Below are 14,597 nucleotides of genomic sequence, written 5' to 3'. Positions count from 1 at the left end.
TGTCACTACAGTGTTTTCTAAAGGGAGTGGGGAACAATACACATAGTGCCACTGCTTCTGGGCTATCCATCTTTTTAACTATAAATAAGTAGCTTTCTCATTCAAAAGCCCCTGCTGGGCACCCCAGCCCAGCGTCAAAGCCTTTATATTAAAGGGAAATTAGGTAACTTTGAGTTTCAAATGAGCCACCGACAGCTGCTGCGTCACTGTCACTCAGACCCGGCTGCGGTTCCATGACAGCGTACCCAGGTCCAGGATCCCGTCACTATGGATGCATTACTGCGGACATCAGGGTGCCCACATATGTCATAGGTACATTACAGCCCCAGACAAACTAGACAGACTAGAATATGTCAAAAACCTTTATAAACCCCAATTCTATTTCTTTACTTAAATTTCTGCCAGCAACAGCAATACTAAGGATTCTACTGTAGTGTCTTTCTGGACACTGCAAATTATTTGTGGTCTGTTAACCTCCACAAACTCATAAAAGCAGACAGTGATAGATTTCATATTACCGCATCCATTTGGAACTCAACTTAGCAATTATTTGTATTTTATAACGTACATTGCCTATTTTGTACTGTATATTGATTCATTTATTCTTCACAAGATAGCCAAATTAATGCAGTATAATACCTGAATACATTTATTTTTGCAATTTGAAAACTGGTACGGAACCATTAGATAATAATAAATGTGGCAGTTAACCTGAGACTTTTATTTTAAATACTGATTTAAAACGTACACTGACTGACTCTGTGACATATACATTTAAAGTCTTCTGATAAGTAGCATATGCCTGAGTACGCCATGCTTAAATCAAGTGTGAAAAACATTTAAAGTCAATATAAATCTATTTTTGACTCAAATGTTCCTTTGTAACATATAATTCCCCTCAACATGAATGGACTTTAAACACCGGAAATTTCCAGTCTTCTCTCAAGAGATGTTTGCCTGACAGGTATTTTGATTGCATTTACGAAAATAAATTACATCACATGGATTACATAATTTAGAAATAAAAGAATTATTGTAGAACAGTAAATTCTACTAACTCGCATTACAAACTCAAATGCACGATCCAGTATATCAGATTATTGTCGTATATTCATGTCTCGTTTGCGGTTTCCTGTGTTGTTTTAAGAATCGGCACGCAGTTAGTGCGAGGTGCGGGTAAATAAAAGGGTTAACGTTTCTTCACTGACCTTCTGAAATGGGCTATGGGAATGAAATGGTTGCCAATTTGTTTGCAACGCGTTCAAACTGTACGGGAGGTTCTTTCTGCCCTGACAAGCAGGTGAGATCAAAGTGAGGCAGGACAAAGGGGGCTCAGCCGCGATTTGTCAGGGGACGAAAGGCAGCCCCGTCTGGGAGAGTGGCTGCTGCCCGGCCCGGCCCTCAGATCACTAGCGCACTAAAGAAACCATGGCATGAGAAAAAACTACAGCAAAAAGGTTCAAAGGTCACTTTCATTTGGTTTGGATTATTGGAAGGAGGCAAGAAAAAAAGAGCCGGTGGATACCGAACTTCATAATGACGGGCAGAGCGTTTGTGCGCATCAATTAAGGAATGCAACGAAAGGTTTCCCATGTATCACATAAAACTGCAACATTCAATCATTAAAAACCTACTACGATTTAAATTCTACGAAAAATATTGTCCGTGAATAAAATGGAAATTCTAAAGCTCGTTCCCAGAGACACAAAAAAATCTTTTGCTTTACACCATACAAACACATCGCTGTTGTGTATACGATGTTATAGTTTTCACCCCCTTGTTCGCGTAATTTGCACTTAATACCCGAAGATTAGCTTGAGGTGAGTCAGAAAGCCACGCGTCTCAACACCTTAATGGCTTTAAACTGCAGAGGGAGGGTGCATTTTATTGACAAACCGCTCCCACTGGGGATTAACAGGTATCATTTATCTTTACATATATTTTTTTTCTTGCCACGTTCGGTTTATTATTTAACATGTAATTTAAGTCAGCCTAGCCCAATTTTTACATTTAATGGTAGTCCATCGTTTCCACAGATATAGACATTAAGGGCTGGTTTTAAAAAAGATTTTACCAGCACTCAGTGTATTATTTAGTGGATTGAACGCCTGTTATACTCGTTTGTAATGTTGGTTTGCCACGGTGATGCGCTTCATTTTATAGAAAGATACATGAAGAACAATAGTAGACCTATTGTTTCTGAGTAACAGTATAAAACTCTGTGTTAAAACTTAACAGGTAGGCTATCCATTTTTGACGGCATTCAAATGTCCCAAGCATTTTGTACAGTACTATAAATGAACTAAGTACTTTGTAAAAGCTTCGAAACAGGTAAGGTAAACTACAGTAAAACTTAACACGATCACGCCAGCTCTCTTATTTAAATGATACATCAATAATATTAATGGTCAATAATCAGCTTTAAATATCCTAATTTTAAAATCGATTTTCTGTAACACATTGAGGGTATTGGGATCATGCATTAACGTATGTGCTTATTTTCTCTGGCAATCTAAATGTCTTAATTTGATGCCCATTAATGCAAGAAGCGCCATGTAACAGGTGATTATGGGTCCAGTGAGATTACTGGTCACCTGTAGCAAATTATATATTTCCCGCCTTAAACGGTCATTCACATCCATTTAAATACAACTTAAAAGCCATTTTATTAGCCTGTCTTATAATTTGATAACTATAATGTTAAATATTAAGTGTGGTGATATGAAACAAGACAACAAAATTGGAGATGATTCTACTGTTAACTACATGATTAAACATTCGATTTTATAATGAATTTCCCATGAAGGACCTTTTGGAGACAGACGGGATTTACGAGGGTCACAGGCATTCTGCTCTCCAGGGCCGGACGAAATCAGACTGCTCTCTGATTATTACTGTGAAGCGTTGTGGGCGGCTATAGACCATAATTAAAATACTTCCAGAAAGAAACAGAAGACCACATCAAAAGTCCCACCCTCTGTCAGAATCAAACCACATTAAAAGAACTCCTTCAGAATCGGTCGCCAGAAAGCCTATGATATACATCACTTGGATGAAGTTTAACTGTGTTGTTGTCTCATTCGCCAAAGGCCAGAGGCGCATAAGTGAGGGGTAATACCCAAGTGGCACTGCCACCTTTTCTTTACTCTATAGTGAACTATGACATAAGAGAGATGCTTGATAAACTGCAAGAGGAGACAAATGCACTGCGCGTTTCTCAGAAGCATTGTAGCTTAATCACTGGTATAAAGCCAGAGGGCACGAGATTTGTAGATGATGGTGCTAATTATGAAAATGGTAACCATAATGCGACCAAGATGGAAGCAATTTAAGCAATAGTCGTTTGCGTGTTAGTCTTCCGCCCACGTGCTGCAACCTACCCAGGGCTTTAATATTAAGAAAGGGATAGTCTGCAGCAGTATGCATTATCTTATTCTGCACAGAGAGGAGCCACAGGGCATCGTGTGTGGACTTACTGTAGGATTACACGAGCAAGGGCCGATACACTGGACAGAAGAAAACGTAGGCTATGTTAACGTGTTCATTTTAATGGCGATGAGCTTTTGGGATAATATAACTCTGGTTTTGGCTTTATATGCGTAAAATCGCTGAGACTCATTCGCAGCTGCCTTCATTCTGCATGTCGGCAATATCGTGGAATACAGTTCTCGGATACTTTTCTGATGCAGCTTTCGAGGATGCACCCGAACGGCTATGGTTTTAGAAACATCCCATTGGATAAAGAGTTAAAAAAATGATTAGTTTTTCTTTGGGTACTTTGTAGCTTGTTAAAATCGTTTTTCTCGTTTCCCCCTTCCCTTTTAACGTCTAAGAAACTCTATCGTACTGGATGTAAAATTTCTTTATTTTAATGAAGCCTACTAAGAGGAAGTATCTTGTTACAGCAAGTTATGAAAGACTTGTCAGATGAATCGATCTTTACTTTGCACTGGTCGTTCTTTATATTATGTGTATTTGAAACTGAGTTGTAAAGGCGATTATGTCATTTCTGTTTATAGATAAGACAGTGCACTTCTTAAAATACGTCTGGGCTTATGGATGTTTTAGCGTATCAGTACAACGTCTCTAAATAAAGAATAGTGGTGGTTACATTTAGCGTGTACATTGTCCTGCTTAAACTCATTGCGCGATATTAATTTAAACTATATGACGTTGTGATCGCATTCGTATGGAAAAAATATTTTGGAATATCATTTTCTAGCTACAGTGAACAAACGTGTGCTGGAATCATGCTCTTGTCATTTTTAACTTAAGGATCGGCCTTCTTTGTTATTATTCATATGAATGCTTTAAGAATAATAAAACATGCATGTATTATGTATATATTATGAATGAGCCCCAAAAACGGTATACTACATGTTTTGTATGTGCATCTTTACGAGACACGTATGCAAATCGCTTCATTTTATAATTGTGTAGCGTTAGTTGGCACGTTGTGCCTAAGCATTGATTGTGACAGACCAGGGCAATGTCCATGGCGAAGCGCACAGTGTATAATTTTCCAATGTATAATTGGCCTTTTGGGTCTTTCAAAAGGGGATCGCAGAAGAAACTGTGCCCTCAGAAGGCTCGCTCTTTGTGATGCGGTTTTCCGCAATAAGCCACTGTGTGTAGTGCTGTGTAATTTTATCTGTGCTGCACTCTCATAGTTCACACAAGACTGATACCTTGCCTCCCTTCTCCTTTGTATCAATTGGTCGGAGTTCAGCCCATTGTTGCTGGAAGGTTCTTTTATTTCTGAGCATCAACGAAATCTCACGATAGCCTCCTTGTGAAATTCACTGGCTTTTTCCAGCATGCCGACTACTTGGAGAGCAAATGGGACCCAAGAACGACAGCACGACTAATCCGCGTTTGTTTCACTTCGCTGGCCCTAATCGATGATCGCGGGTTTACAAGATCGCTACAAATAAAGGGAAGAGATCCGGGCAGATAAAACTGGCACTGTTTCGTAAGCTGGATCATTATGTTTTTTTTGCCGAGCCAGAGGCAATAAGACTTTTTAATGGGACCCCTTGTGTCAGTTTTCTGTTTTCTTGCACAAAGACTAAGATTTTCGGCCATGCCACAATGGTTATAATTCTGGTCTTGTTGTTGCTGAGTTTCTTGGATCCCAGTTATCAGGAATTGTCTTCGAGGCTAACTAGGACATCCAGGGCGCCTTGTGCCAAAAGGCAGGAGTGTGACCCAAGGCAGCGGAGAGATGCTGGGGGACGCGGTGGAGTCTACGAGCACCTCGGTGGAGCACCGAGACACAGAAAGCTGTACTGTGCAACAAAGTATCATTTGCAAATACACCCCAATGGGAAGATAGACGGATCTCTTGAAGAAAACAATCCGTTTAGTAAGTAGATTTCATCGTTGCTGTTTAATGTCGTTCGTTTTATGGAGAATAGTAGCTTCCAAGTTACTATAATTTCGTGATATCGCTAATGTCATATAAGACAGCATTCTCCTACGTATATAGCTGTCGCATTGCTAATGTATTATGTACCTATTTCGTTTTATCTATTTATTTACTTACTTACTTATTTATTGATAAAAGAAGAATTTTCCTGACTTACAAAAATAGCAACTTTGTTGCCGCATTTATTAATCATCGATATAATAGATTGTATTGATATAATATCTCTAAATTATAAATGAGTATTCCTACTATTTCATTACAGTGGGCAGCAAAATGTCATTTTAATCCTCCTCGCAGCCCCAGAACGATAAAATGAAATACTGTTTTGGAATTTATACCTGCCTCCGATAAAAACTGGTGAGAAGTTCGTTTGTTACTAATTACTGAATAAAATATTAATGAAAGAAACTAAGACACGTTATCTTAAATAAAACCGCAAAGCAGGAAAAGCTTGCGGGCTTGCTGTGAAAGTAACAGAAAATCCAAACAGATATATATTATATGGTGATCTGCGAATGATACTGTAATTGTTAAAACTATATCTTCTCAGCGGAGATTTTCTTCCGTCACTTCCTCACGCAATGACACATATCATATTGAAGACATAACGTAACGTTTATTTCTTATAAATGTCATTTCACGTAGTTCAGTATTTACAGTTATTAACTGGCACATTTTCTAATTTATTAACGTGTTAGTCCACTTTTCAAGCTCTCCTATCCGATTGCAGAAAGCTAACCAACCAAAGCATAAAACTGTTTCAATTCAGTTTTCTTCTGCGTATGCAGTATTCTTAGGTAGATTAAACCGGTTACATTCAGAAACGTGATATTTGTACGATTTTTTTCTCTAGATGAGTTGCTGCATGCTGCAGTTATTCACCTCCAAGAAGACGGCTTGATAATTTCCTGTGGTCCATTTACTTTTTTGATTAAATGATTTTCTTTTGATAAATAACATCAAAATATATTGAATTAATAATTATTTGGTATTAAACTGGTCAAAATGAATAAAATAAAAAATTTCAAAAAATTACTGCCCGAAATTTATGAACGCTATCTTATTTTGTACAGAGCCAGGTAAATTCTTGTTTTGTCCAGCAGAAATTTTAGTGACATAAAACATCTGTCACCTTTATCAAAATATAACCCAGCTTACTTTTAAATCGACAAATAAATGCCGACTTTCCTATGACACTGTAAACGATTCCGTCCTTATTCCTTACACCCCCCCCCCATTCATTCAAGCAACAACGCGCGTTTTTATGGGTATGGATATTTCAGCTCCAGGTGGGTGACTGTTGTTATAGGGTTATAGGTATATAGGGGTCAGAATCCGCCTCCATCGACTTCCGGTGAAATTATCATCATTATTGCGCGTGACCAATAAACACTTCAACCGCAGTCACTGAGAGTCAGGGCAGTTCTGTCAGAACTAAGCAACTGCGATTTTCATTATGGTGTTTGTTGTAATTGCCGACATTCTCTGTGACCTCTGTGAAGATTGTTCTCACGAGATATTTTGAATTTCTTCTATAAGGTATCTTGGAGATCACAGCAGTTGACGTCGGTGTGGTGGCAATAAAGGGTTTATTTTCGGGGAGATATCTGGCCATGAACAAGAAAGGACGCCTTTATGCTTCGGTAAGTTTTAAGTAGTATCTCTCACACCAGGTTCACATATGTTTGGGGGGCGGGGGGGGGGGGGGTAAAACTACATTTGTTTTTCCATTTCACATGTATTGTTTTGGTATTATTATTATTATTATTATTATTATTATTATTATTTAAGATATTATACTCATTTCATGCTTTAGTGTCTTTTGTCTTCTGACAATGAAAATTAGACCTACAGTTACACAAACAGTACTCAATTTATTGAAACATATAAAAAGAGCATGTAATTACAGTTAGGGTTATTGATAATATAACATATTCACAAGAAGGTAACAATGCATTATAAATGACCTGACAACTGGTTTTTGACTGGATTAAGGAGGAATATGGTTATCTGGAAAAAGGACCAGTTAAAGTAAAGCAATCTTTAATTGCTGTTTTTGGGTTATTACTAATTCTACAACTATACATTAAGGATCATTTATCGCAGTTTTCAGTTCAAATAGTTTGCTGACAGCAGGAATTGTCAGTTGTATTTTGATGCCTCCAAAAGCAAGTGATCCATGCACCCAACTTCCAATCATTTATCTTGGCCAGAATCATGGGAGGGCCTGGAACCTATCCCTGGCCGCAAAGGGTGCAGGGCTGGGGAACCTCCTGAATGGGACGCTAATCTATTGCAGCACACATAAGCTCATGCTATTACAGTCATAGGGCATGGGCGATCAGGAGGTGCCAGTTAGTGAAAATGCATGTGTTTGGAATTTAAAAGAAAACTGGAACATGTGAAGACCATGCAAACTCCACACGCAGGAAGCAGAGTGACTCGTGAAGCAAATGTGCTACCCACTAAGCCACTCTAAAGCTACATATGTTATATTCAAGGCTTTGACTGCACATTCATAATTGCTATTCACACTAGGTCATTTAACGCCATTTCCATTCATTCTGCCTTGTCCGACAGTTGTCGCGCTTTGTTGATCCAGGCTATGTGGTGTGGGAATATGTAAAAGAATAGCTAAATATAGCAGATAAGAATCAATGAGAAGATCCTTGATATTTTTATTGATTGTTTTTGCTGACAAAAACTACTTTATTTTGCTATAGGAAGTGTTCAACCAGGAATGTGAATTTGTGGAACGGATCCATGAGCTGGGATACAATACTTATGCCTCCAGATACTATCGGACATCTCCGCCTTCAGCTAGTGCCGGCAAACAGCGGGCCAGTGCAGAAAGACTATGGTATGTGTCAATCAATGGAAAAGGGCGGCCGCGTAGAGGCTTCAAGACCCGGCGGACAGAAAAAGCTTCTCTTTTTCTACCAAGGGTACTGGCCAACAAGGACCATGAGATGGTGCACCTTTTCCACACGAGCCAGAAATACAGAGAGAACCTTCTAAGGCCTGCCGGGAGAGCAGAACGTAGGCGTCGCAGGCACAGGCTCGCTGCTGGCAAGGCCAAGGAGACAGAGGACTGAAAACAGGCATCATGGGTAATATTGTCCTCCAGTAGCTCACCAAGAAGTGCTTGGCAACAAGAAAAACCAATTGAGCCAAAGAAAGGACAACATAGAGCGCCGGAGAATGTGTGACACTTGCAGTGGGACATGCTTATGACCCCACGACCATAAATATTCAAAATTACGTTAAAAGGTTTTGGATTTGCCATGTAGGTATTTTTACCATGAGTAGCCTATCAGTCGTTTTCAGAATCTTTGCTCTACTTTTAATAGTAAATATCGATGTATATATGTGTATTATAGTTTTCTATTTCATTCTCGCTTCAGATATGTCTAATGTACAAATCTGTTGTTTGACATGGAGTTCACACATGTGCTTAGACTGTGTCATATTACAGTTAAAAATACACCCATGAAGATAGCATACAGTAAAGCACTTTTTCTTTCTAACACAAGTTTAAAAAGGAAAAAACATGGTAAAAATGAGGTACAAATGTATTTATTATGTGATAGTCTACTGTCCTTGAACTGCGAAAGGTCACGTTGTATATTTACTAAAGTTATGCATATTTATTGTTTTCTTTAGGTTTTAAATTATTGATGACATGCAGTTCTTTTGGTTTCCACTGATGTTTTAATATAAAAAAATTGATGTCTGTGTATCAGTGTCCCGATAGAATAGGCATTTCTGTGTATCCACAGGGAGTTGGAGTGTGGAAGGGAAAACATATTGTGTTACACCAAATTAAATGTCATTGCTTATCTGAAAAAAATGCACGTAATGACAGGAATATTTATGTATGAATACTATTAAAATTAAACTGTACTACCAGAAATTAATCATTACAACAGAATTACTACGGATAAACATGATGTTCAAAATTTACAGTAAACCATTCCTTTGAGCTATATTAAAACATCTAAATTATTAGAAAACGTCAACAATAAATGATACAAAACGTACCATTTTCGCATTTTCTTAATTTTAATTAACTTATTTTGTTTATATAATTGACTTGCCTCCGTTGTCTTAAACTACACGCCCTCAGAAGCACAAGTTCCTTCTGGACTTCGTTTATTATCCTTATAAAACATTTCTCTAGAGACTTTAACAGATTATTATCTATATTGTTGCTTTTACCAATTACAATTGCCTTCAACACACAATTAGCACAAAGTAGTTTTAAATGAAAAAAATATATATAATGCCGTGAATTTCATTTCTAACCGACAAACACAATTAACAGTAACGACTTTGAACTTTGAAAACCGTCTAATTACTCACTCAACAGTACAAAACCCAGCCTTACTCGTTCCATATTAACCTTGTGTTAGCAATGACAAGTGACATCTGCACAGTTTCTAATGGGTAAAATGGTCTCAGGAAGCGCAAAGACTGCTCTGATGTCTATGGAAAAAAATGTTATCCTATACTCTGAAGGGTTGAAAGCTTCCGGGCTATAACAATAGCCGGCTCTCTGGGGAGTTACTGGATGCTATGTTGTCCGAGACATTCTTATGCTCATAAAACAGGTACCATCTTCAAAAACAGGGGAGACGACTGTGTAAAACATGTCAAGGGAACCGTAATGCTTCACTCTTCACTTTTAGTACAACTTACTGTGAAATTCGAGCACTTCTAACACACGGGAATACCCGTGTGTTAAATACTTTAGAGAAGTGAAAGAGTTCGATTAGTATTTTATATTACGATTTTTTTCCGATGCAGCAATTGGCTGCATCTTCTTTAACACTTTCCAAATATTTAAAGGCAAATATAAGTACTATGAAATACTAAGTAATACAATAATGTGTATTATAATATTTTGATTTTCTTAGCCCATTGAACGTGTTTTGACAAAGGATTTTAAGTTATTGATATCAAATCCGGAAAATCGTCTTCTTAGAACAAGCGAATGAGAGTCGAGTCAAAACAATGCTCACCCTGGATATCTATATTTACACAGCCGCTCTATTAGTTCAGTGGCTATGGGGTTAGGTTTCCGGGTCTGGATCAAGCAATTTGTGCCGACCCTAGCACAATAACATGTGGCCAGCGATGTCAAGGAGGTCAGAGATGCTCATTAGAGCACTTAAGAACATTCCCGTCTATCACAGATGCAACGCTACCATGGCACCATAGTTTAAACCCTATTTCTTTGGCTATAAAGCATGGTGTTACTCACCAAAAGTGGAGAGAAGAACGCTATTCAACTACAAACCTTTATGAGTCATATCCACCTGTCGTGTTAATTTGCACACACTGCACCCTAGGGGCAGAAAGGCAAAGGCGATTTTAGCGATAGAGAGCGCAGTGGTGTAATGACTTGCATATTATTATAGGATGAATAGCAGACGTGCTACATGAAGGTCCACGCCTCTACCGATTTTTTTTCAGCAGGTCTAAAGAGCATCTACTGTCTTCCACCAAAAACTAAACTAATACTTTTGAGATTCAGTGATGGCAAGCTCAATAACTATAGCTCCCACAAGCCAGATTCACTTTATTTAATGACTGTCTTTGGACTGTGAGCTACACAATTTAATAGCAATAAAACGATAAACACGGAGTAGGTCTTGTGTGAGAGAAATGGAGAATGTGAGAAGGAAAGATGAGTTGGAGGTAGTTGTAACATATAAAACTATTCATGCGTTAAGTCTAGTGGCCATCTTGTTATCAGGTGCCAAGACAAGACCTCAAGCATAGCATGTGGACATTAATGAATGATGTCCCAATTAAAAGCACAGCTATTCAGGCTCTCTCCATGAAGTCTCCCTACCATCAGGGGCAAGAACCCATTCATGCCTAATTGGTATAGTCAAGAATTCCTCCTGTACAAAACCTAGGATTGCTTTGTTTGCTCTGCCATGCCTCTTCTCAGATTCAGAGCTTGTGTTTGTCATACTTTACTACAAAGACACAATTTCCTTTTCAATGCTAGTTAATCTATACATGTAAACCAACAAGTGAAGCAGAAAGGGACACTTTCACACAACATTCTATTTTGAAATAAAGGTCATTGTGACTGATTCTTAACTTATGACACGATACAGTTCATAACAGTGTCTTTCCTTGGACATAATACTAAAAATATTAAAAACATCAACTATTGATCAAAATGCTGAATTTACAGCAATTTGCTGTTAGAATACTTGCAGAGGTGTTTCTCAATGAAGGCTGGTTCTTTAACGTTGCCAATTAAAACGTTTTAAATCAGTCATGACTTCAGTGTTACTTGATAGCTGGCATTAAATGTTGGCCTGTAATCAAAAGGATTACAGTTATAAAAACTGGGATTTCTCAAGAATATTCATGTCATGTCAGACATATTCTAAGTGCACTCATCGTTAATTCGGAATACTATGGCCTTAAGTACACAACATTCCTGGCATGGTCATTACGTCATACATTTCTGCAAGGTTTTTTATGTCCTGCTGACCTACACGTGGATTCTTTTATACATTTGACAGTCTCTTATGAACACTGCAATTATAAACATGTTCATTTCAAACTATATGAGTAATCGTTTTTACTTTTATTTCTAATAATACTAATATGTGTAATATGTGTACTAATAATTTATGTATAGAAACCTTGTTTACATACATAAAATACTACTGCAATATTGATGATGCATTATAAATGATTTACGCATATATTTGAATCGCTAAATATTCGATTTCAGCTGTGCAAGTATAAAAGGTCGTGTAAAAATGTGTAAAACTCATATGTGTGCGTGTGTGTCCATCTGTGCTTACAGATAAAATAACCGATAGTCACAGTTTTTTAAAATCTGTACTAAAGTAATCAACTTTTCACATATTTCATATAAAAGTGGGAAAATACATAACTAACAATACTGTTCATGTGTTAACACGCTTGGATTTAATGTAAATGAAAACCAAGGAAACTTCAATTGAATTCGTTTTCATTTGCTAAGATTTCCTCTCGCCCCGCGTGGTGAAATGATTGCAATTGATGGGAATATCCAATAGAGGGCAACATTGGCGGTCCTATTCTATACGTTTATCACCGGACATACGGGGCAACACTTCACATGGCAGATTACAGCCAAAAGCGGAACACATAATAGTTATTCAACGCATATTTGCGCGAATATATTGTTAGTACAACATTTATCCCCGTACAACATTTAAAAGCATGAAAACCATATCCAAAAACGTATCTGATGGAACCGGAGGAGTTAAACTCGAGAAAGCAATTAAAGTTTAGTTGCTACACCTGCTGATGTACTGCAGAGGGGTGTCGGATGAGGAGGCGGAGATATCACGGCCACTTGTCGATTTGCGGGTACTCAACGGAACGAGGGGAGACAATGCTGACGGGTCTCATCCCTCTGTCAATTGATGGACATGTTACCAGATGCGCTAAAAATCACCGAAATAGTAAGATACACCGATTCATTCACCTGATAAAGTACAAAAGAATGACTTCCTATATTAACCGATCGCATTCAAATCACAGTGCACTCATTTGCAAGATTGTAGTTACAGTCTTCGAAAACCTTGAATCCTTGCCCACCGTGTAACATAAACGGGGAGGAAAATTCTATTGAAAAATATTGCGTTTCAGTGTTGCTTTAAAAAGATGGGTCGATAATGTGTTTTTTTATTAAGATGGTAGACTACTGAAATTGTAACAAATATGTAACATTTGGTCCCTGCTAGATTACTTGAAATCATCAATGAAAAGTAACTAAATTTACAAATTTTTTGTCATTCGAAGTAAGAATTTGTGTTAAAGCTTAATGAACTAGTAAAATTACAGGACCATGGAGAGCGGCTCAATGGCGAACAAATAACACAAAATGACATGTTACGGGTCAAAATGTAAAACAATAATAATAATATGTCTTATTTATAATGTTCCTTCCATATATGTGTCGTGTAGCACGTAGTTATTTTTTCTTCAGAAACCACAAAGGCTTCCGATCGACGTCGTTAATTGCACGATAAAATACAACATTATAAATCATATGGGTCACCAACATAGTCTATAAAATGGAAAAACTAGCAAATAAAAATAGTACATTTGACAGTTCCGATAGCCGTAGCTGTAGGCCTGTTGCTTCTTTAACTAGACTTGAATATCCATAGTTTTAATAATATTGAAGTGTCATAACAATTAACTCTTAAAGACAAACTTCATACAACTTATTCAGTGCCTTGTTGTTATTTGATGTTGCACATTGCTATACTTTCACTGATTTTCTAAACAGCTTGTTTTCGTAATGGATATTCCAGTTATATATTCATTTAGAGGATAATGCAATCAAAATGTACACTTTAAGACATTATAACACAATTTTTGGTTGAGATTATATGCTTGGGTAGAAAGTAAAATAGACGTATTCTCAATAATTCGTCACAACTATAGACAGACAGCTAAACTACGTTTTGGGAGTATTATTTACAACAAAACAAACCCGCCTAAGAATAAAGCGATTAACGCACATTTGCCATTGGACGCAATTTTTGTCATCTTAACTTTCTGGGATCATTCGTAAACTGAATATTTGCTGCTTTTGTTTCTGTTATGCATCAGTCATTGCAGTACATCGAGCTTTTTAATGGCAGTTTTGATCTGGGATACCTTTTAAGACTGAGTATGTGCCGACATTTCCAAATGGGACCCGAACATCAAATGAACCGACTGGAAACGACGCGTCTCGTCTGCGTATGCCTTGTCAGCGGGCAACATTTAGTGAACCAGTGGACCTTAAGGATGTTCGGGGTCGCCCAGCGACAGGTTTAGCAATCCGAGAACTGGTCCATAATCTGACTGCATTCCACCATCTTATTTGCTGCACAGAAAAAAGGGAAAGCTCTCTTTATGTTAGGAATCACCCAAACGTGAACGTGAGAAAACGTCGCCAAGCGAATCCTGTTGTCCACCGCCTAAGCTTCCCCTTTTATTTAACTCCATAGTTATGAATAAGCTGACATTCTTACAAACGTAATAATTATTTGTACTCCATGTGGATTTTTTTCTTATAATGACAGAAGAATGAATCCATTTCCCTTTACCTCTGCAATTTAACCTACATTATTGAAGTATATCGCAAATGAGG

At 37.7% G+C, this 14,597-nt stretch overlaps 1 protein-coding gene across 1 annotated transcript; it reads left to right on the top strand.

The window, feature by feature from the left end:
- The first annotated feature begins 4,917 nt into the window (after window positions 1-4,917).
- On the top strand, window positions 4,918-9,406 carry LOC125723501 (fibroblast growth factor 3-like). The gene is made up of 3 exons (XM_049000141.1): window positions 4,918-5,365; window positions 6,968-7,071; window positions 8,152-9,406. Exons 1-3 carry the CDS (start codon window positions 5,092-5,094, stop codon window positions 8,521-8,523), a joined length of 750 nt encoding a protein of 249 aa, XP_048856098.1. The 5' UTR covers window positions 4,918-5,091; the 3' UTR covers window positions 8,524-9,406.
- Window positions 9,407-14,597: the final 5,191 nt, after the last annotated feature.

This window comes from Brienomyrus brachyistius, unplaced genomic scaffold (assembly GCF_023856365.1).
Source record: "Brienomyrus brachyistius isolate T26 unplaced genomic scaffold, BBRACH_0.4 scaffold49, whole genome shotgun sequence".
NCBI classification, from domain to species: domain Eukaryota; kingdom Metazoa; phylum Chordata; class Actinopteri; order Osteoglossiformes; family Mormyridae; genus Brienomyrus; species Brienomyrus brachyistius.
The sequence above is the reverse complement of the archived record's forward strand: the minus strand, read 5'-3'. Positions and strand labels throughout refer to the sequence as shown.